General features: G+C 41.6%; 1 protein-coding gene across 6 annotated transcripts in view; it reads right to left on the reverse strand.

The window, feature by feature from the left end:
* The window catches only part of DPF3 (double PHD fingers 3), a 221,714-nt gene that overhangs the window by 51,914 nt on the left and 145,052 nt on the right, over positions 1 to 24,748 (reverse strand). For 3 of the 6 annotated variants that reach the window (XR_012159439.1, XR_012159440.1, XR_012159437.2), the window contains exons 7-9: positions 17,617 to 17,754; positions 6,027 to 6,155; positions 1,930 to 3,285 (exon numbers count right to left, since the gene is read on the reverse strand). Coding sequence is in view for 1 of the 6 variants with exons in the window: in XM_073348533.2 (XP_073204634.1) it covers positions 6,027 to 6,155; positions 17,617 to 17,754 (267 nt within the window). In the remaining 5 variants the exon portion in view is untranslated. The remainder of the gene's footprint in view (positions 1 to 1,929; positions 3,286 to 6,026; positions 6,156 to 17,616; positions 17,755 to 24,748) is intronic. The other 3 variants (XR_012159436.1, XR_012159434.1, XM_073348533.2) reach the window with 1 other exon arrangement.

The raw sequence follows: 24,748 nt of genomic DNA on the forward strand, positions 1-24,748 counted from the left end.
GGTTCCTCTACTGAGGAAGCCTTGGCTGTGCAGTAATGGGGGGAGGGGGGGGTGCAACAAGAAAAGTTTGGCACCATTGCCCTATAGTATGATAACTGTAACAGAAGGAGATAAGAAATAACATTTTCTTCTCTATTTTTTTTTAGTTTGTTTACTTTGTGCATTTGACAGATCTTTGTGAATAATCAGTCCTACTGCTTCCTTTGTATAGGCAGTGTCCTCTGTTGCTTGTGTGGCCTTTAACACCGCAACAGGAGAGAGAAAAACATGTTTTAAATACAAAGTTACAAATGTGACTGAAAATCCATAAACATTAGCTGGAGTGGACAGGGAGAAGGGCAAGTGTAGTGCGAAAAAGTACTTTAAACTCATTTTTTGAAATATATTAGATTTCAAGTTCATAGCATCCTTTTAAGTCTTCAGAACTACTGGACCAGATTCTGCTCTCAGCTACATTGACACAAATCCAAAGGAACTCCACTGACTTTATTGGTATTACTCTGGATTCACATTAGGGTCAGTAAGAAAATAATGTGGCCTATGTGTCTATTCAACTGTGGACTCCATTCCATGCTATCCTCCACCCTGACTTCCATTCCTTCAGTCTTCACATTATAATGTCTGATTCTTATATATATATATGAATAAAATAACAGATAGATAAGCAAAACAATGACTACAAGGCTATTATTCTTTCAGGGATTTGAGATAATCAGACAGCTCTGTTCTTGCGGCTCGCCATCAGAAGCAAGATAGAATTTAAGCTTTTAATAAACACAGAAGAGCTTCACAAACTGCAGACTGTAGAAACAAAATATTAGAAATCTATTCCATGTATTTGTTCAAACAAAATAATGATTGTGGAAAGAGTGAATGTTAAAGTTCATGTTTCATTGACATGGTTAAGTCAAAATACCATTGATCTGACATTTGATCGATTATAATATGACTTGACACAGCAGTGGGAACATAGCCCAGTAGAATAACAATAGGAAAAGATTACTAACATGGGGATGCCTTAAAGGAGACTTTCTTTGGGTCACACATGCATTAATATATACTATATATAAAAATACAGATTTATTTTGGAATTTTATGCAGCATTATTTTCTACAAAAAGGGCAGATTCTTAATGGAATCCAGAAGTCAATGGCATCACTCCGGATTTACATCTGCATATCTGATGGCAGATTCTGGCCATTAGTTATTTCATTTCTGATGTCAACTATAAAGATGCACAGAAGCATCACACCCAGATGTCTAATAATAAAATAAGGATTAGAGTTTATTTTAACACTAGATTGTGGCAAAAAGACTGAAGGAGCCATGAAATACCTGTTACAAACTGTGCTATGCTGCCCCAGCAAAAGAAAGAGAGTAATGGAAATAACCAGCCCTTTTTGGACATGATTTACTCAAGAACTAGAAGAATGTACACCCAAAGTCTACAGTGCATGGATGTGTTTCTATCATGAGTTCTGGTAACATGAATACACCACTCAAGCTTCCTTCTTGGGGTGAAACTCTGGCTCCACTGAAGACAATGGAAATGCTGTCATTGACTTCAGTGGGGTCAGGATCTCACCTTTACGGTTTATGTTGGCACTATAAAATGCCAAAAATATATCCTTACCCCTAATCCTGCAGTCCTTACAATAAGAGCATTGCTTGCATTAGGACTGCAGGGTGGAACCTACACACTTAATGTCTGGGTATGCTTTATTCCTGGTTATACGTATTGAGCCAAAGCTTGCTCGGACAAAACTCCCATTGAATTAATAGGGAACAGGGCCTGGCCTGCTGTACATAACACAATCACACAGTTTACTTTAAAGGACTTACTGCTATAATAAAACAGTAAATAGTTTGTTGAAAATCCATAGCACAGAGGGTTCACAGTGGCTGAAAAACATTTCTGTTGGGACATACCTTTGAAATCTGCCAAATGGCTCCTCGGTCCTGGGACAGCCGTTGGGAGGGAATCACTCTCTTCTCCATTGCCCTCAGGACTTTAGTGAGTATTGCTTTGGTTTATTTCAAGAGAAGCTATTGAAAAACAACACAAAGTGCCTCACAAGACACTACAGACAGAGAAAAATCTGGGCAACAAAATGTGTGTGTGAATTTTTTAAAAAAAAAAGAAAGAAAAATTTAGGTGAGGTATTTTTCCTTTTAATTTCTTCCATGATTCATTCCTCCAGCTGTTTTGTCTTTGCAGAGCCTGTGACTTGCCATTTATATTCCATCCCTGTGCTTGGAAATTGCTCTCCATGAGGTGAAAGGTGAAGAAGAGAAAAAAAAAAAAAGAAAAAAAGCCGCACGGAGTGAGGAGGAGATGAAAAGGTGGGGGCGGGGAGGAGGAGATCTCTTACGAGTGCAGAGGTGTCCAGAGGAATAATGGAAATGTGTTCCTCAGTGTCATGGTCTTCAGAACTGCTTGCATTTTCAAGCTGCTAAAGGTGAGCGGTACAGGAGTACGCGAGGGGGAGTCACAAATTCCACGCGCTACAGTAAGTGCAAAATCTCACATTGCAGAAGTCATCAAACCAAGGGCTTCATTGTCATCTCAAACAATCCACCCCACAGTGGTTTTTCTAGAAACAGTTCTAGTATCAAGTAGACGTCCATTGCTTTTTTGTTTTTTGTAATTTTTTATTTAAAAAGTCTTTTTTCTAATAATATATAGAATATATAAATAATAATAATAATAATAATTAAAAAAAATTATTTGGGTTGGGTTTCTGCTCTCCAACCCATTTGTATTTTTGTGGTTTGCTGATATATATTAAAAGATGAGAAAATCAACTCTGCTCATTATTAAAAAAAATACTAAATCCACATTTCAGGTTTCCAGAGAGAAAGAGGGGGGAGGAGAAAGGAAACAAATTAAAATGAAAAATAAAAAGTGAATCAAAACTTTCTGTCTCTTTGAAGTAGTTGTCTAGGTTTTATAAGTTTGTGCTTTCAGTGTACACACCCAAAGGGGAAAAAAGGAATCTAAAATTGAAAAAAAAAAGTAGTAATAATAATCATAGTAGTAAAAAGGATAGAAAATCGCTCAAAGAGTTTCTGTGTCTGTTTAGTTATTTTAGCAGCCACCCTTTTTATTTGTGGAGGGAGAGCTGCTACCATGGCCGCCTCCTCGGCTCAAGAGAGGCTCTTCCGCATCATCCTCATCAAAGCCGTGAAAGGTCGAGGTGTCGCTTTCCGATGTGGAACCGAACAAGTCCTCCGTAGTGCGTGCTGGCGCTGCTTCCTCCTTCCTGCCTTCTCTTCCCAAATGAGCTGACATGTATGATGAATATATCAGCACATGGGTTAAGCAACAGGCATCATCATTATTTTTTAAATCATCATAATTATCAAACAATGCAGACTATCAACCTGGTAGGTGTGTGTGTCCACAAATCAACAACAACATAGGACAGTAGAATAGCAGTAAGAAAAGGTAAAAAGGGGTTGTTTTTTCTAAAAACCTACAATAACACAGATGCCTGTAGGTATGGCAGCGAAAGGGTTAATGTTGTTTTCCTCTCTTCAAGAGACATTAAAACTATTCTCTCTTGATTACTTTGATCAGTTTTAAAAGATTTTTAGACCACATAAATAATTAGAAGCTGTTAGATTTAAGCACAATGATTGTCCTTCAGATTGGCATCAACTGTCATGAATTTACTGCTGTAGAATAACAACTTACTAGGTATTTCATCAGTATTGCAATGGGATAGGTTTTTAAAAAATTCTCATCCCTATCTCTTCCTGTCCCTGCCCTAAAGTAGCTCCTTTGAAGACAAAGTGAAAAACATTTTAAAGACTAAATATTCATTAAATTAATATATTCCATGTTAGAAATTCTGTGGAGTCTCTTGTGAAAAACAAAAATGAATCTACACCATCTAGCCACTAAAAATGCCAGAATAAAGAATGATCTGCTTTGGGGGACACTTGAAAGTTTAGGAAGTCTTTCAGTCCATTTTTTCCATATAGGGTAAGAAATCCTCAGCATAGACATCAGGAGCAACAAACAACAACAAGAAAGCTTTAAAAAGAGAAGTTAAATACTGAAATCTGTAAAACTGAACTTTTTTCTGAATCAAATGTGATATGTAATTTGCAGTACAGATGTCAGAATCCCACTTCAAGAAATGCAGGAGAAAATATGGCCCTTGAGCCCTAGGAAAATGAAAGCCTCATGTTTGGTAGGGCCGGGAGGTTTGTGGTGCTATTCAGAAGCACTAACTAACATGATGATACACCAATTGCTTGGTCCCTTAAGCTGAAGGAAGCAGCTCTGTTGCAATTATACTGTATTTCCTAAGAAACAGATTTAGAATCAAATCCTGTACCCCAAAAGGAAATGAATATAATAAAAGAATCGGTAAGTAAAATAATCACTTCATAGGGATGTGATTTGACTGACTGAATACTGGGAGGAAACAAAAGAATGCACATGGCCTCTCCTCCGTTTGTCTTTCATCACCAAGAAAAGTAAAGACGGCAGCCACCAGTCATTAATATTATAGCTTAAAAAAATCTATGTATAGTTGCACTTTAGGCATTCTCATCATACATCTATCACACAGATGGAGAATCCTTGTAAATGACTCAGGTGGATGAGAATTTGTTAAAAGTGCTTAATGGAATTGTTCTGGGGGGCTTGTCCACAGATAGGATACAACAGCTACATGGGGCCTGATAATCTACTTTGCAATACAACAAGGACACCAACAAACTAGTGTATCTCAGTCATGTTCTGAAGTTAAATATGAAATTACAGTAACAAATAGCTATGTGACAGAACATTTGGATCCCTGTCATTGTGCAAGATTGGGGTAACACTGAAATGAGTGAGGCTAGGAAATAACACCCAAGGTAAAGGGGGAAAACGGGAGTATGGCAGTGTAGACAGTGTAAGCTTCTTCTCCTTTATTATGAAGCAAACACAAAAAGACTTATGTTAGTGTCTGCAGAGCACTTGTAGCAAAGCCCCTTAGAAGACCAAGGGTTGCCACTGGTCCAGCGATAAGTAATTGTTTTCAACTCAGGATATCTTCAAAGGTCAGAACAACTGTAGAGGACATTTGCCATCTAGGGCCCAGTCCTGCTCCCTTTGAATTTGATAGGAATTTTGATATTAATTTCAATGGGAGCATGAGCAGACTGTTATTTCAGTCCCAGAACACTCTGCATTATATATCAGCAATTATACAACACACACTTTCCAGTGAATAAAGAGCAGAAGTAGCAGCAATTCTAAAGGTTTCAAATTTAAAAGTTTTTTTTTGTTTTCAGATTTATAATCCATGGCCTTTCTCCCCCCTTTCCAAAAAATCACAACAATTGGGAAATTTGAATTGGAGATGGAATATGCTGTTGTTAGAGACCCCATTCCCTTCCATAGCCAAAAATAACAGCTCAGCTGGGACAAAAACAAAAAAGAAAAAACAACCAACAACCCAGAAATAAAGACAGCTCAGGATGGGGAAAGATGCAACTTCCTAAATTTAAAAAGAGACACAGGAAGAAAACAGATAAATAAAAACTCTTTAAACAGAATTAATGATAGTCATCTTGTAAGAGAATAATTCTTGACAGCTACTGCCATTCCTACCCTGTAATTTCCCCCCTCTTTCTTTTTTGGATGAAGAAATGCATGAAATGTGTAATCAATGGAAATGCTCATCATGCAACTTTCATAAATCTTGAAAGTAATTTACATTTGTAATTATGGGATTTGAAGACAGAGCCCATCCTTTAACATTGTCATAGGATTTTCTCTCTCCATTTAAATAAGAACAAGTATGAGTACTTATGTTCATGGCAGCCAATAAATACAATATAGCATTATATAGATAGATACATAGATTATATCATAATTGTCTTGTTAGCCCATTAGCAGAACAGAAACTTTGACAACCATCCTTCCCCACAAACAATAAGCAAACTACCCCAAAACATCAGAAAGAGCAAAAAGGGAATCACGCTAAATTGTTCATCTTAGAAAGTTGCAAGGAGGAGTCACCTACCCGAGCGTCCACAGTCTGAGCATGACACAAGCTCCTCTGGACAGCCACTTTTTTTGTTCATACTGGAGCCTCCAAGGCAGAAGTCACAGTAGTTGTTGGGAATGATAGCCCCGTCTGGTCCTTTTTGGGCTGCAGGCAGGTTAGAAATCATTTTTACTTAAAGAGCACACACATTTCTCCCTTCTCCTCTTCTCTGTCATGTTAATTTGATGACTTTGGTGACAATAGCCTTCCCCAAATATTTTCAGTTAGGGTGACAAGCGAATTGTACAAAACATTTTCATTTTAAGTACATTACATACCAAGGCACAGAGCTCTGAGGCTCTTCTGAACATCCTGTTCAAATGGGCATGGCTGGTGTGCAATGTCCTGCTCTCCCTTAACAGGTGGAGAGGTTGTGTTGATACTGAGCAATCCAAAGTGTTTTACTTTTTTTTTTTCTTTTAAAGAAACACTGTCAGCTTAAACATTCTATTTTTTACTCTAAAATTTTTTACCTACACTTATTTGATTTTTATAAATAACTCTTAGGATTTCTATAACAGAAAGAAATTAGAGGGGGAAAAGCATTCTCTCTTTCCTTAGCTTGTGTACTTTGTGCCTTTCGCAGCACTTTCCATACAGTAAATGTCACCTTTTCCTCATATAATCAGTTAGACCCTGATCCTGCACTGGAATCTGCTAGCAATCACTGTGTCCATACAGAATCCCAAATAAATGGGGTACCTCTGCTAATGGACCCACAGGCAAAATCAGAGCCTTAGCCAGTATTCCCTGTCATTTTTCTTTTGTACAGCAACCAGGGAAGAGAAACAAAACAGAAAAAAATTGTAAATCCACAAAACACCAAACTCACACCAGGATTCCCAAATGTTTCATGAACTGTTGACTGAACAGGTTTGTTCAGGTCATATTCACGGGTCTGTATCTAAATCAGGTGCAGTTTGTCATTTCAATTAAATGTGATGGTGTTTTCAACAGAGGCTTTGTCTACATACAGATTTATACCTACTTAACTAAATCAATACAAGACATTTTAAAAATGGTTTAAGGGTTTCCACATAAGGGTTTGCATCAGTTTAACTAAATCAGATTAAAAGAACACCTTTCATCAAACCACTGAGTTTTTGTGCGGAAAAGACCTAGGCTCCACTGAACACATGTGGTTTAAAACCAAAAGAAAAGGATCTCAGAAATCCTGGCAAATTAACCTTCAAATTCCACAGGGCTCCAGTTCAAAACACATTTTTTAAAACGCTGGGTTTGGCTAAACAGGTTCGTGTTTTTCTTAAAGCCTGAGCTCATGGGGGCAATCAACTTGGTTAGTTTTAAGAGAGAATTGGACAAATGTATGAGTGCAATTGAATTATGGGGTTGCTTGTGATGGTAGGGGGCAGGACTCAGTAGCCGGGGGCTCACTGCCAGTTTACGTCTTATTTTCCTAAAGCTCATGCTTCAGGATTTCAACTGTCCACTGACAGAGGTCAGGAAGGGATTCCCCCCCCCCCAGTGTATGCTGGGAGGTGTTTTTATCTCCTTTCTGTGAAGCATCATGGATTGCCATGGCTGGAGATGGGCCACCGAGGGGATGGGCCAGAGGTCTGAGATGGCACTAAGTATTCTCTCTCAGGTACTTGGCTGGCTGGTTCTATGCTCAGGGTCTAACTGAATGCCATATGTGGCATTGGGAGGGAATTTCCCCCAGGTCGGACTGTCAGTGACCTTGGAGAGTTTCCCCTTTCTCTGCTGCATGTGGGTGCAGGTCACTTGCTGGGATAATCTGGGTATATCTCATTTAATCATTTCCCTGTCATTACGGGGGCCTCTAGCACTGGTGCACCTCGGTCCTGCCTATTCTCTCATTGTAGCACATAACAGCCTAGTCTGCTGTGGGTTTCATTTACTTTTGTCTCATGTCCATTGTTGGGTTTAGTGTGTGGGTGCTGGGTGGTGTTGGAGGCCCGTGATATACAGAAAGTCAGACTACATGATCCAGACTACATGATCTAGAGATCCCTTCTGCACTTAAACTCTGTGACTCCTGGAGTCATATGAATATCTGAGCTTTTATTTAAAAAAAAAAAAAAGCTTCTAGTCCTCATCGTTACAGAGAATTTTTGTCCCTGTTATGCATTTCAAAATTAGAAATGTTTCAGCTGTACTTGAAAACATGAACCCCAGGGGCTCATGAACCAGAAAGCAAATAAAAAGAACTCCATATTTACTTTTTAAATTTCACAGATTTTATGCCAATCTCAATTTTTGGGGCCTGACTCATGATTTTTAAATGTGTGGGGTTGGCAACACTGCAAAGAAGACGCCTAATTCTCCATTGCTTTGCACCATCTTGTAGTCCTTTATATCTGTGCAACTTGAATGCAAATTGTGTGTAAAATCCTACCATGCAATGAGTGGAGAATTCTCATTCAGTAACGTTTTGTACGCACTTTGCACAATGGCCACACAAGTTGCAAGGTAATGGAGAATCAGGACGGAGGCGTTTGTTTTAGGTTGGGGTTTTTGGTGTTTGCTACTTTAAATGAATACAGCAAATTGCTTACAATTAGATGGATGCCATTAAAAAGGGATTTTTTTTTTACCCTCTTTACTCCTGCTCTATCCACCCCCTTTCTATCCTTTTTCTTTCCATTTATCTTATCCTCTCCTAAGTTAACGCACCCCACATAAACATAGACAATGGGTATAATAGCCAAGGTAAGGCTAAGCCTACCCTGGAACAGCTGCTGCCGACCCGCCACCTGGGCTGTGGTGGCCCTGTCCCGAGGCCTCACCGTCTGCTGCTGCCTGCCTGTCGCTGCTCACCATGTCCCTCCTCCTTGGGGTGCAGGGGAGTGAGGAGGTAACACGGTGAGCCAGCGGTGGGCCAGAGGGTCTGGCAGGGGAGTGAAGCGGCTCGCTTGGCCGTGCACTGGGGCTGGCTGGGTGTGGGGAGACCAGCAGTTTGGCCCGGCCCAGTGTGGCTGGGGCCGGCAGCTCTGGAGAGGCCAGTGGCTTGGCCTGGTGCTTGGTGGGGCTACGGCCTGTCCAGTCCAGTGGATGGCTTGGCCCAACATGGCCAGCTCGGTGTGAGGGTAAGGGGTGGCTCGACCCGGGGTGGCCGGCTCGGGGGGGGACTGACGGCTCGGCCCGGCGCTTGGCAGGGCCAGGACCCATCCTGTCCAGGGGCTGGCTCGGCCCAGCATGGCCAGCTCGGCGGGGCTGGCAACTCAGCCCGGCATGGCTGGGACTGGGCGGGCGCTCAGGGGGGTGGGCCCAGCGTGGCTGAGGTGGGCATGCCACGGGGCTCCTCCAGTCACCAGGGGGTAGGGTCTCCGGCGTGCGGGGGCAGGCCCTCGGGCGGAAGGGGCGCAGCCAGCAGGTTAGCTTCCCCAAAGTGGGGTTCACCCGCTGCTCATCCACATAAACAAATACTTGTAAATGGAACTAACACGCCATCTGCTGCCATCTCAGAGTTCACTCTGCCTGTGTGTTCTACCCCTTCCCCACCCTGTGTCTGTCTTGTCTATTTACACTGTAAGCTTTTCTGGGCAAGGACCATCTACCACTCAGTGTTTGTACAGTGCCTGGCACAGTGGGGGCCCATTCTCAGTTGGCCTTCCAGCATTCCCATAATAAACAAGGGTAATAATAATCTTCACAGCATGGGGGTTCCCACTATTGCCCTACTTACTTTCAGCTTGATCCAAAGCTCACAAAAATCACTACAGCTCTTCCTATTGAATTCAAAGGGCTTTGAATCAGGACCTTTGCTTCCACTTGAGGCCAAATATTCCATAATGGATACCTAGGGGAGCATATCCTGAAAGCCCATATTTTGCAACGAAGAAAAAAAACGGATTTTTCTTAGAAAATATTACAAGCTTCTTTGTCTCAGACTTAGGCCCAGATTCCCCCTCCTGTACCTGCTCCCCACCGTTCACATCTACATCCAACATTTGGCTGCCAGTTCAGTTCAAAGCCAGCCAATAACCCATCCTGTGTATTTCAAGTTTTCCCTTGGAGAACTCGATGATATATAATCTGAACCTATAGGGTAAGTGCCACTGTGCTTCTCTTGCTCTCTTTGCCCCCCTACTGCTGACAGATCTCATCCCTCTGGAGGGCTGACATGTTTCCATAGCAACCAGAATCCTAGCTCCGGTTGCCTCTGGTCTTGCCACCTGTTATTACTTCATCTCTCAAGTGTAAGGAATTGTAGCATGTCCCCTTATTTTGCTGCTCAAAATGCATCTACAGAGAATAGATGGACTCAAGAAACAAGAAATTAAAATAAAAAAATACATCAATGGGAGTTTGGGGGAGCAGCTGCTAGAAGATACACCTCAGGAAAAGCCACCCTCTAACAGAGCAAGAGATGGATTCCCAGCTGGAGATGCACCCACTTCCACCTGGCTTATTCCCAGTTTTTAATGAGAAATGGAGAAATTCATGGGGGTGGGTTGCAAAGGGAATGAATGGCTCATTGCACAGACGTGCCAATTTTTTAGTGTAGGGCAGAGCTCTGGATTAGAATAACACAAGGTAGATGGCATAATCTGTGGGTGTAGTGAAGGACAGGCCAAGTAGAGCTCAAATAAGTTTAGTTCACTTCACCCACCTTCCGTGTCTCTCTCTCTCACACACACACACACACTCACTTATGTATTGCTCTCTCCTATAAACTATTCTTACAACTTTTTCATTAAAATTCATGGGAGGAAAAATGCAAGTCAAACTAAATGAGAGGAAATGGCCAGATTCTTTGCCATGCAAGCCTGAGAAGCAGGCTGCACCATCCAAAGAGATGTTACAGTCTGCACACATCCAGAACTGGCACCTCCCATAACAGCATTTTGGCCCCTGCTGGAATCAGTCTCGTGATGACGCAAGAAGCTCTGGCCTTCATATGATTTCTAGCACCGCTCTATAGCTGTGATTGGCTGATCTTTCCCAAGAGGTGGGAAAAGCAGGCAAATCAGAGCTTCTGCAGGAGGCCAGTAGGGTTCTCCCATCCTCCCCTTATGAGCCAAGAGGAGTTTTTGGGTAGGACAGGGAGCAGCTGATGCCATTTTCACAGGAACGGCTATGGGGCTGCGGACCATAATTAATTGATGGGCTGTGGGTGGGCAGGTGAGAGGCTGGGAGGACACATTAATTAATTGGATTTTTTGGGTTTGGGGAGAAAGTGTTAGCTCTCTGAGATGTCAGGCAGCACTTTATACAAATTTGAGCAATTTGATCTCAGCTGAATCTTCTAGTAAGAGCTCCTGCAGCAGGGGACCAAAATCGTGTGATTCACTGTAAATCTGTAAGAGCTGGCAACATGGTAATTGTCCAGCACACACTGGAGATGACCAGGGGGAGTTTAAAAATGAGAAGACAGACCAAAAACCCATTATATTAAACTCTTCTGGTTTCTGGGCCAATCTCAGGATTGGGAGGGATCTGATGTATGAGTTTTGAACTTTTGGGGTTGGCAATACAGCACTCCCATCCTAACCGGAAACTTAGGGAGGGATTGCATTACCTGAGGCACAATCCATCCTGGAGTTCACACTAGGTCAGTGCAGCTCTGCACTCATCCAAAATGGGCCAGTACATTATGGGCACACATTGGTCCCTCCAATATGTAGAGCACTTTGAGGATGTAAATTGCACCCACGAGGCATGTGTGAACTCATGTTAACTAATTTCAAGCCCAGTCAAACACTGGGGGCTTTCTTGGGTTTGTATTCTGCTTTGGAGAAAGGAGTCAAGAGGTGAGAGAGAAAAATTATAATAAAAAAATATAAATATGTGAATTAAACAATACAGAGTGCCCAAACCTGAGCCAGCCTTGGTTTTTTTTGAGGGAGGAAGTGGTCGTGGTGCAGCATATGATTTTCAAAGGCCAATTACTCAGTCAAATCAGAATCAATTTCCTCCAAAACACTTCAGAGTGCTTCTCCTCATTAAAAAGAAGAGGAGTACTTGTGGCACCTTAGAGACTAACCAATTTATTTGAGCATAAGCTTTCGTGAGCTACAGCTCACTTCATCTGATGCATACTGTGGAAAATACAGAAGATGTTTTTATACACACAGACCATGAAAAAATGGGTGTTTATCACTACATCAGCCACACTATCAGAGGCTTGTTCACCTGCACATCTACCAATGTGATATATGCCATCATGTGCCAGCAATGCCCCTCTGCCATGTACATTGGGCAAACTGGACAATCTCTACGTAAAAGAATAAATGGACACAAATCAGATGTCAAGAATTATAACATTCATAAATCAGTCGGAGAACACTTCAATCTCTCTGGTCACTCGATTTCGGATCTCAAAGTGACTATCCTTCAACAAAAAAACTTCGAAAACAGACTCCAATGAGAGACTGCTGAATTGGAATTAATTTGCAAATTGGATACAATTAACTTAGGCTTGAATAGAGCTTGGAATGGTTGATTCATTATAAAAAGTAACCTATTTCCCCTTGTTTATTCCTTCTCCCCACCCCCCACTGTTCCTCAGATGTTCTTGTTAAACCCTGGATTTGTGCTGGAAATGACCCACCTTGATTATCATACACATTGTAAGGAGAGTGATCACTTTAGATAAGCTATTACCAACAGGAGAGGGGGGGGGAGAAAGAAAACCTGGATTTGTGCTAGAAATGGCCCACCTTGATTATCATACACATTATAAGGAGAGTGATCACTTTAGATAAGCTATTACCAGCAGGAGAGTGGGGTGGGGGGAGAGAAAACCTTTTGTAGTGATAAACACCCATTTTTTCATGGTCTGTGTGTATAAAAACATCTTCTGTATTTTCCACAGTATGCATCCGATGAAGTGAGCTGTAGCTCACGAAAGCTTATGCTCAAATAAATTGGTTAGTCTCTAAGGTGCCACACGTACTCCTTTTCTTTTTGCGAATACAGACTAACACGGCTGTTACTCTGAAACTTCTCCTCATTGAAAGCTACTTTCCTGCCAAAATTTCTGCACCCAGCTATTTAAGGTCTCAAGAAGATTTTGTATGATGGGGAAATGTATGTTTTCACCCTCCCCACATTCATAATGAGTGAACAGGGTTTCCTCAAACTTCCCCACAACATTCAGGCATAGAAAATGTCAGCCCAAAAGGTAAATGTTAGGGAAAATTATGATTAACTAAAAACAGAGGGTACAAATGGAACCTGTTATGCACCCTTAATGACAGGCTGTTATAGCAGCCACTTCTGCTATAATTCTGATGGCACCCTCAAATTTCATTTTAAAATGACATTTACATTCATTCCTTTATAAAAACCAACAAAGGAAAAGAAAGAAAAATGGAATAAACTAATGAGATATCTAATCAGGGCATATGCAGCTCTTCACTGAAAAGGCACCTGCTGTAGGATTTCCTGTAGGAAGGTGGGTGTTGGAGCATTCCTGCATTCAAATGTAGCTCCTATCACCTCCCCAGTGAGAAACAGCGCTAAGGCAGAGAAAGGGAGGCCTGATGTAGCTTTTCAGATTGATGCTGCTTGTGGAGAGGAACAAACAGTTCATCTCCAACTGAGGGGCTGGCTCTTGTCATTTATTCATCTCCAGCCCCCTGCCTGGATGGAAATAAAAATGTTTCAAAGAAGGCTGTGTGGGGGAGCTGGAGGACAGCTTGGAAGCACAGTGAGGTTAGTGCATTCATTTTTTATCTTTGAAGCCTAGGTATCTAATTATGCTTAGAATATACAAATGCCGTTGACTGATCTCTCAACTAGAGATTTGTCCACATCACAAGATCTGCCAAAGAAATGGGCAAAATTGGAAGATGCCCTGAACTGGTACAGCAGTTGGTCTGACAAGTCAAATCTGCATATTAGCAGAGCTGTGTGAGTGCTCTGGACTGCAGCAGCATTAGCAGAGTGTATGGCAAGTCCAGACTGGTATTGGAAGAGGTGTCCAGGTGCCTGAAGTCTGAACAGCATCTGTTCACACTATGACTGACTTTAGACACTGCTATGAGACCCTAATTTTTTGGAACACTACAAGTTATCCTAACGTTTAAGTTTTAAAAAGCAAAGTGCCACTCAGATGATTCACTCCCATTTAAAAGGAGAAGGTGTGCTCCTTACAGACAGGCACACACCTTCCTGTTCCTTTAGCAATGAAATTAGTTTTATAATACCACATTCATTGACATATATATTTAAATAGACAGATATCAAGTTAATAAAAATCCCACTTTAGAAACCTTTCAGAATCTGCAGGCGGCAGCTACCCCAGTTCATCCTATAACATTAGGATGAGATGTACATATATTGCAACATGTGTTCAGTGGCAGATTCATGGACTCACCCTGGGCTCAAAGCTCACATGCCGCCAGTGCCGAATATTGAAGGATGAAGACAGCAGAAGAGCAGGTTTGACATGATGTGGAACTATTTTGTTCTATTGTCAGGGTTCAGGTTTGCCTGGTTTTTAAACAGTTTTCTATAACTTCTTTTTCATGATTTCAAACGCAGCTGACAAGTATTTGCAACATTAGATAACAAGTCTGTATGGGACTAAGGCAAGTTTGGGTCTTGAAGGAGGGACATCCCCCTATATCAAGAGAGTGAGCTGAGATATAGAAGTAAATCACCTAACGCCGCATGGTCACAGCCTGTATTAAAAAGCATAGGCTGCCTTGTTTTAGGGGAAAATAGGAGGTCAGAGAAGGTGATCTGGGAAAGGCTGAACTATATGTCAGTGAGGCAGACAACAAAACCCACGCAACAGTGATAAGGAGAGTGAGAGGTTCAGAGGAAACGGAACATCCCACCTGGGTTGGTGGTTGTTCTGTGATACAGACCCATCAGAAGCCAGTCAGTTTAAATTAGGCTGTTCCTATATTAATCTTTTTTTCAGTCCCTGGAGTATATATGTAGCCATCCAAGATGGCCTGCGGGTAATTGAGGGTGTGGGGACAGAGAAGCGTTGCGAGAGAGATGAGACACCATCAACTGTTGAGCTGGCACCAGTCAGAGGATCAATAACTGACTCTGGCAGAGGCTCTGCTCCAGAGAGGTTCCTTCTGTGTCAGCAGGGCAGTTGTTACTGCAGGTACTGCTGCAAGCAGTGACTGCACAGGAGACATGGGAGTGGTAGAGAGAATAAAATGGCAAGAAGTTCATACTGGAGCAGTCTGCCAGAACCTCGCTGCCACAGACCCCACTGCCCACAGCACTGCAAATTCCAAATGGCTGCTTTGGATTTGCTTTGCCTTTTCTAAATTAGGCTGCATGTATTTCTCTGCCACACTGCTAAGGAAATAATCAGTGCCTGCTGTTTACTGTATTTCTGGCCCTTCTCTTCCATAGATTGCAGATTAGCTGTTTGGATTAACATCCCCTCCTCCCCCCACAAGCCCACACGGAAAGGATATTTGAAGCCCAGACCCTGTGACACAGCAGACCTGTCAAATCTAATTCATAACACATGCCCAGCAGTACTTAGGGGAAAGGAAGGATCTGATGCTCTGGCTCCCCACCTTCCCCATGTACAAAGGGGCCATTTAATGACTGTATATTAGCAACATGGACAATTAGCATTCACATGGAAGATGGATGGCAGCATAAATTAAATACTGCCAAATGAAAGAGGGAATATGCAAGAGCTGATCTCCAGGCTGTAAACCAACAAACAGAAAAAGGGAATAAACAGCCAGTCCAGAGAGTTGCCTCCCAGCGTACTGTGACTCCCCCCAGCAGAAATCTCCTGGCACTTTTACATGGTTTCTGTCCCCACCCTCAGTGGCCACTGATTCTTGAGCAGAGAGAACATTCCACTCAAGGATCTGGATCTCAGAGTGATTTACAAATGCAAAGGGGATGCCTGTGGCATTAAGCTACACTCTGTGTTGGGAGCTGCACACCAGCTGCCTCTCCCGGAGGCATTGCACCTGCCTCATGCAAAATGCCTGCAGGAGCCCGGGAGACACACAAGTCTGAGCAGCCCCTGCTGCACTCTTTTTCAGAGAGCAGAGTGCACTGTCCTCCACAATGGCCCAGGTTTGCTGGCTGGTGAGGAATGAAGGAGGTATATCATTCCATCCTTCCCAGCTCCTTTTGTGGAGTTTGGTATCACTCATAGTGCTAACATCTCCCTGAACCTCAGAACCGCAAGAACTGGGCCTGCCTCTGGCCCCTGTGCCAGGCTGAATGGTGGGGGACAGTGCCCACCCTGTTTGCTTATCTGTGCAGGGCTAAGATCAACACTAATTAATTAAGCCTCAAAAGCCTCATCAGGTAGATAAGTATTGTAGACCCTATTTCAGACACAGAAAACTAATCTAGAGACAGCATACAAAATAAAGAAACAAAATCCCCTCTCTTACAGCTCCCTGTGGGATAATGGCCCGATAGTGATATTCTAAAGCCTGCCAGAACAGTAACTCCAAAGAGTAATGGTCAATTCAAGTTTATCCACAACTCAGCAAGTCAAAACTGCTTCTGGACAAGTCAAAACATCTTACTAAACATGTTAAAAATGAAAAGGTGGAGCAGAAAGGTGATAGAAACCTTAGGATTGCACAGCGGGATCAGACCAACCCAACAATGGTCAGTAGTAGATGCTTTGGAGAAAGGGGAACCCCTCCCCACAACCACATGAGACAATTATGGATTATCCTGCTTAAGGGGGAAATGGCTTCCTAGATCCAAGTTTCTTACTTTATACTTATGTCAGGAAGAAACGGATTTGCCCTGTATTTTATTCTTATAAGCATTTCATTCTGTTGTCAATAAATAATAAACAACAACAATAATTTCTTTGAACTAAAATGGCATTTTCCATCTAAGGACCTGAAAGTATTTTACAAATATCAATGAATTTAACCACATGATCTCTCTGAGTGGGAGGCAATTATTACTTTGCACACAGGGAAACTGAGGTGGAGGAGGGCTAAGTGATACAATTCACTAATAAAATATGAATCTCCTGACTCCCAGTCCTGTGTCTTAAAAAGGTTAAAATGGGCTTTCCTGTGCCAGCAAACACACTATCTTCCCCCTACTTTGGTGCTAGGATTACCAGAGCACAGCCCTTCTGTCCTTTCTTGTGCCATCAGATCTGTGAAGTTAATTTTCTAGTCCTTTGATTTTTCCAGATTAATATTTAGAAAGTGGTATTTGGGGATGTGGGATCATGGAGCATTTGTTGAGAATTTTATACCATAAAACTGAGAAGGGAATAAAGATCTTTTCTCAAAGAACATAGCAAAGAGGATGCACTGACATGAATTGTGCATTTTCTTGATCTCCACACTAAGCACTAAGAGGCTGTTTGATGACGGGCAGGTGTGGCTCCCTTCCCTCTCCCCTTGTCATCTTCTCCCCACAGGAGCAGTGATGGAAGAGTGATTTGCGGCAGAGTTAATGCTGAGTTTGAACTGAATTCTTGACTAGCTGAGTGCAGCACCAGGGCAGGCTGAAGTTGATTAGCTCCACTAAACATCCAGGTTCCACTCATTCACAAAGAAGCAGAACAATCTTAGAAACTGCTGAAATGCACAGACGAAGGGGGAGGTAACATCCCTGAAAAAAGATTGAAGGGATGACAAAAGCAAACACTACTCACGTTTGTGGTTCTCGTTTCTGTGGACGGGTGGGGAGCATGTCTCCTGCTCTTGGGCTTCATCCCCTTCTTCGCTGGCTAGGTGAGTGTGAGCATAATGGTAGCTCAGTCCAGGTCTGTTCTTATAACGTTTACCACAGACTGGGAGGGAAAGAAACATGAGGGAAGGGAAAAGAGAATGGAATATCAGTACCTTCAGCAACAGTGAGAATGGCCTTTAATACATCATCCCCCACTAACATCACTGCACATCCTTCTTCTTGTTATCTGAAACTTTGCAAATATAATGCTGATGAAAGATGACAGACTGACAGCCCTGCAAGCTAATGTCCTCTATTTATCCCCAGAACACGTACAGCACACTCAAGCTTCCCTACACTACACCAGCATTGGTCCCTATCCCTGGCCTGGATGGAGCATCTCTGAGGTTGAGAGGGTTGGTCAGTCTCCATGGCCCATTCAGTCCTTGACCTGTCCACTGAGACTGCCAACAAGGTTGTCTGTCAAACTAAATTAAATGACAATTGTGGTGTTGATGTTTTGTGATATAATGGGCTCTTTACCAATGGGAACCAGAGTGAGACCAAGCAGCATTGTTTCATGATTACTGACCTCAGGGAGAAGGAACCAATATTACTAGCAGCAAGAAAAGAAGAAAAAATCTTTAAAAGCTCTGCTTTCCAGATTTAAATCCAGACACAAAAGTTAGGAATCACCTATTGCTTCTGGTTCAAAGACCATTCAGCATGGTTCTATCCTCTACCCAGTTAAGCCTCACACTGAGCGTTCCAGTAAATAATATAAGAACATAAGTGATCTCTCTCCTGCCATCCATCTCCACCCTCTGACAACCAGAGGCTAGGGACACCATTCCTTACCCATCCTGGCTAACAGCCATTAATGAACTTAACCTCCATGAATTTATCAAGTTCTCTTTTAAACCCTATTATAGTCCTAGCCTTCACAACCTCCTCAGGCAAGCAGTTCCACAGGTTGACTGTGCGCTGTGTGAAGAAGAACTTCCTTTTCTTTGTTTTAAACCTGCTGCCCATTAATTTCATTTGGTGGCCCCTAGTTCTTATATTATGGGAACAAGTAAACAGCTTTTCCTTATTCACTTTCTCCATACCACTCATGATTTTATATACCTCTATCATATCCCCCCCTCCTCCGTCTCCTTTTTTCCAAGCTGAAAAGTCCTAGCCTCTTTCATCTCTCCTCATATGGGACCCGTTCCAAACCCCTAATCATTTTAGTTACCCTTTTCTGAACCTTTTCTAATGCCAGTTCATCTTTTTTGAGATGAGGGGACCACATCTGTACGCAGTATTCAAGATGTGGGTGTACAATGGATTTATATAAGGGCAATAAGATATTCTCCATCTTATTCTCTATCCCTTTTTTAATGATTCTAATATCCCGTTTGCTTTTTTGACTGCCACTGCACATTGCACAGACGTCTTCAGAGAACTATCCAGGATGACTCCAAGATCTTTCTCCTGATTAGCTGTAGCTAAATTAGCCCCCATCGTATTGTATGTATAATTGGGGTTATTTTTTTCAAATGTGCATTACTTTACATTTATCCACATTAAATTTCATTTGCCATTTTGTTGCCCAATCACTTAGTTTTGTGAGATCTTTTTGAAGTTCTTCACAGTCTGCTTTGGTCTTAACTATCTTGAGCAATTTAGTATCGTCTGCAAACTTTGCCACCTCACTGTTTACCCCTTTTTCCAGATCATTTATGAATAAGTTGAATAGGATTGGTCCTAGGACTGACCCTTGGGGAACACCACTAGTTACCCCTCTCCATTCTGAAAATTTACCATTTATTCCTATCCTTTGTTCTCTGTCTTTTAACCAGTTCTCAACCCATGAAAGGATCTTCCCTCTTATCCCATGACAACTTAATTTACATAATATCTGTTGTATGATGGAGAATCCACCATTAAACTTTGCATGTACTTATTTAGTCACCAAGTCAACAGGCCTTAATAACAGACTCAAGCCATTGAGATTCATGAAAGTACTTATGCTCGCATGACACTCTACAATGGGTCAAGCTTTATCACAAGGTTCAGGATAGCTATATATTAAAGTTTTTAATAGGAATTTATTTTTATTTGGGTTATTGCCTGTGAAAATGACAACCCAACCCTTAGCACTTTTCATCTTCAAAGCACTTTATCAAACATCAACTAATTCTCTTTCAAAGCCATTTTGTGAGCTAAGTCTCATTACTACAGTTTTACAGATAGGATAACTGAGGCACAGAAGTTACGGGACAGATTCTGCAAAGTCTTACTACCAGACCCAGTACTTACTACTGAGTAGTCCACTCATCGCACACCTTGCACAGTACTGTTTGCAGGACTGAGCCCTAAGTAACAAGCTTAAGCCAGAGAGGCAGTTGGTGTCAGCACTGGGAACAGAACCCAGCAACTCATGGCTCTCCATACAGTTCTTAGGATCAATGCTCCCTCTAAGGTGCTCTGATGCTCCGATTCTGAAAATGCCTCTTAACCATGTGATTTGTGTGTCTGTAATACACAGTGCAATTTCTAGACAACTTTATTTCACTGTGGCAGGTGGTGGAAAGCAACGCCAAGCGTGGTAATGCAGGCACTCCCTGTACAGTCCACCAGTCGTGGTCACAAGCTTGTCATCATTCTATACACAGCACACTAAAAATAACGAACTCAAACTTTGGCAGTCTGCACCTTTAAATAAACAAACAAAACTCCAAGGCAAATGCCTATCTGCAGTGCTTGAGGGCAAAGCCCTGGTCTGGCCCTCAGCTATCACAAGGAGCTTGCAGCTCCTCTATTCCAGTCTCACTCTGCACTGCCCAGAGAAGAAACAGGCAAGCCTTCTTAACTGGCCTGTTGGCTATTGATTGGTCAGTATAACCTCCTGGCCCTTCTAGGCTCTGGAGGGCTATCTTGTTAGTAACATGATCTGAGTGGATTTTCATTGAGCAGGGAATGTCAGGGGTCCGATGCCTCCTGATAGACCCTGCACATTCACCTTCCCCACATGCAGGAGTCCAACAATGTTCTAATGCTCAGCAAAAAAGCTCAAAAAGCACTTGTTCATTTATACTCCGGTAATCAGGATTGCACTATTAAAAACTTTTCTGCTACTTCTCACAAAAAGCAGAAGGATGATCCACATTCAGGAGGAGATTATGTGAAATTGCAGACTGTATATTGGTGAAGTAACATTTTAATCTCAACTTGTTCTAACTAATTTGTAAACTCCCTCAGAGAACATACCTGGTCTTAGGTGTTTGTAAAGCATGCTTATCTATGGCATGATATCAATAAGAATAATTGATTCATAATGATAACCATTCTTGTCCTATTTTTCTCCATCCACTATGGTTAAATAACACATGTATAACATTTATGTTATTTCCTTTATTTACACAAAAACAATATATTAAAAAAAATAAAAAAGTTAAAGAAATGCCTTGATATGAGCAGGAAACACACAACTTAGGCAGCAGCAGTGCAAGCTTCCTCCATGCTAGCCAGAAAACATGCTTCAGGAGGGACCATCTCCCAAAGTAAGCGGGGAATTCAGTCTGTATGACACATCCAGCCCTTGCCCTCTTTGCTGAGAGTTCCAACAAGGGGATCAAGTGTGAGGGCCTATTATCCAAGAGACCAGAATTTTTGGTTTTTAATAGGAGGCAGTAAAATGATGATTAGTTTTACACTAAAGAGAGGCCATTAACTTGGGTCAGAGTCCATTAACATAGGTGCAAGTCTCATTAATTTCAGTGGTAATTGTACCCATGGAACTGAAAGGATTATCAGGCACCAAATGAATAAAACACAGTAGATCTAAGGCATAAGGGTGTGAAAGAAGGATAAAATGTTAACACTGAAATTCCCAGGAGACTGGCTGGGTCAGGGGACTGATAAAGTGATATGGTCTCTCTCACCTCTAGGTCACCAGGTCCAATCCAGCCCTGGTTGGTAATTTCCAAAAGACACTACTATATTATAGCTGCTTGGTGCACACATGAAAGAGTACTGTGTATATTCCTTGCTGGTATTGTTAAATATTATGTTAAGGCAGAGACTCACTTACCATTGTAAACTCAATTTTAACCGCTTGGTCCTCAAATGAAAAAAAAAAAAGATCCTTTCCTCTTCAAATTTTGCAGGTGTCTTCTGTTTTGGTTAAATTTGTGGGGAATTATACAAGCTGTTTCTAAGACATGGGAATCAGAAAAATAGGTGGTGTGTTTTGAAGTCTTTTTTCTTTTTTGTCCATCTCAAAAATGGTTTGTTCTAGAAACTTCAAATTAAGTGTGATCAAAATATCTTAGCGAGACCTAGTCCACAAGATCAATTCTTGGAGGGGTGGAAGGCATGTTTAAGAACTTATTCACTATCCAACTAGAATATCAGAATAGCCCATCAACCCTGGTGGGCTTTTGATGGAGTGCCATGTGACTGATGGGAGACCAAAGCTTTTATTTTAAAAAAGTAAGTCTCTATCCCTTTTCCTTGGAGCAATAGACTCCAAAATGTAACCTGATCACTAGGAAAATTTGTTACAATTATTTTTTTAAAAAAAGAAAAATATCAAAGCCATCCCCAAGCATGTTCATATCACAGTTTTAATACATCACTTGCAGCCTATATTTGTATAAACGCCTAATCACAGCAACAGAAGTCGAGATGGGGAGATGGGGGAAATCTAAGTACAAACAACCAAACTCTAGGAAGGTCTGAGTAAAAGTCCACTTTTGTTTTGAGTCTGTGTACCTCTTCTTTCATTGCCCAGATCCCATGGCCACTGGTGCACTATAAGAGTCAGACAGAAATACAAGAGAGTATCCTCCAAATTTAAGTTTTTCACAGCAATGGACCACAGGCTTCCTATAGCCCTTATGAAAAAAATGAAGGAAAGATGGCAATTATACACTTATTGTATCAGTACAGACTTTTTCCAAATTAAAATGCCTACAGCCATAGGCTTCTTAAAACCCTTTAAAAAACACCTTTAATACAAAAATAACACTTACAATGAAGAAGCAGATATATAGGGGTAGAGTTAAGATTGTTTGGATGCCTTAAATGTATATATTCAAACTTTAAACTCACTGGGCTGCTTTTAAGTGTAACTTTAACTTTGAATTTCCTATCAGGGGTGGGGGGAGTTAATAAACAAGACTGTTTTTAGGTATAGGTCCTTTAAGAAATGTCTTTTAGGTCCTTTTAGAAATGCAATTTTGATCTCCCATCTTTCAGTATCTGCCAGATACTCTTTGATTGCATTTCAGAAGAGGAAATCAGATCCCACCCAGATCTTCCTTCATCCCACAGAACATGGGACACACTGGTGATACAAAAATTATCAGGCAGGCAAACAGCAAGAATTCACAACCCTTAACATTTTACACAAACAAGACAAATAGAAAACACTTATTGTTATATGGCTTATAGTACAAAGAAGTATGATTTTAAAAGATAAAGTCCTCTGATTTATACGACTCTTATTACATACCTTGGAAAAGACAGATGGAGAGATGTTCATAGTAGATTACTTGATTGTTAAATTGATGTATCCTGCACTATCCCATTTATGCTCATGTGAATGAAAAGGAAATTTTAAAAAACATTTACACTAGTCTTGTGAGCTACAGATACTATTCACAGACTTCACTACAATATTTTAACTTACGTGTTTTTGTCAGTTATTTGTTGAACACAGCCTAAGGCTGTACGTAAATTCTGCAACTGGCCCCTCTTTTCTGTAGCAATCCTTATGATAGAGACAGGGGGGTTTCCAAGGATATCAGCAGGCAGGGGCATTCCTGGCAATGAAGGAGGCCAGTGAACATTTAAACCAGAGTGGGAGGGGGCCCACTGTACATGGTCCAGTGGATACCTTGAGGGGTTGGAGGATCTCAGAGGATCTGCAGGTGTTTGAGGCTGAACCCACAGCTTCTTCTTGATGGCCAAACCTTTCCACTCCTCACACTCATACACTGTCAACTCCACCTCTTGAAACTCTTAGGATTTCCTAGTCTCTGTGCAAGTTTATTTTTTGTAGGAGAGAAGGGTGTCCTGTGTTCTTATCCAGGCAAAACAATCACCACCTTCCCTAGGAGTATGCTGGAATAACAACTAACTCAGAACTTGGATGTCATATTGGAATCTCCCCAGACTGGTAATAGGCGATGGATCACTTGATGATTACCTGTTCTGTTCATTCCCTCTGAAGCACCTGGTATTGACCACAGTTGGAAGACTGAATACTGGGCTAGAGGGACCATTGGTCTGACCTAGTATGGCCACTCTTATGTTCTAAATTCTGCCTAATCTCTTATTTTCCAGATAGAATATATTTTATTAACCTCACATATCATTGTGTTCAGAGATAGGTATTGTTAATAATTACTCTTTTATCGACACTATCACTTATATATGGAAAACATTATTCAAAGGGATTTTCAGACATGAACTAATTAATCCTGCCCATGCTCCTGTGTGGTGTTATCCTCATTATACAGATGAGGAAACAGAATCACAGAGGGGTTCAGTGACTTGCCAAAGTCACACAGTGATCCTTTGTCAGAACCTGGATTAGAACCCATGAGTTCTTGATTCCCAGTCCTGTGCTCAGAACACATCTCTCTCATTCTCTTAATTGCCAAGGCTGAGATCAGAACACGATCTTATAACCCAGATAAAACTATCCATTGGATGTTATGCTCTGCTACCATGCACCTCCCCCTTAAATGAAGAATGTGCACTTTACAAACGTCACCATGTAGCTCTGCACTCCATTAAACAGCCTTGTATTTTTTTTTTCACTTTCCTCCAGGATGGACACATCAGTCTAGCAATTGACAGATTTTCTCCTGTTTTCTAGCACTGAGGCAAGTCCTCCCTTTTTGGCTTGGACTTTAATCAGGCAACCAAACCAGGTTTTGAAGGATTTGGCCAGATATGCCTTTTGGTCCATCCTGCACTTAAATGATATGTTTTACATTCAGCCAGCTACAAACCATAGAGTGCTATGTTGTGGACAAACTGGGTGAGCAAGCCACATAATGAAACAGTGCAGATCAAACTCTTACTAAGCCTCATTCTCCAATAGATGCTCTTCT

Source organism: Lepidochelys kempii, chromosome 6 (assembly GCF_965140285.1).
Source record: "Lepidochelys kempii isolate rLepKem1 chromosome 6, rLepKem1.hap1, whole genome shotgun sequence".
Taxonomy (NCBI): Eukaryota; Metazoa; Chordata; order Testudines; family Cheloniidae; genus Lepidochelys; species Lepidochelys kempii.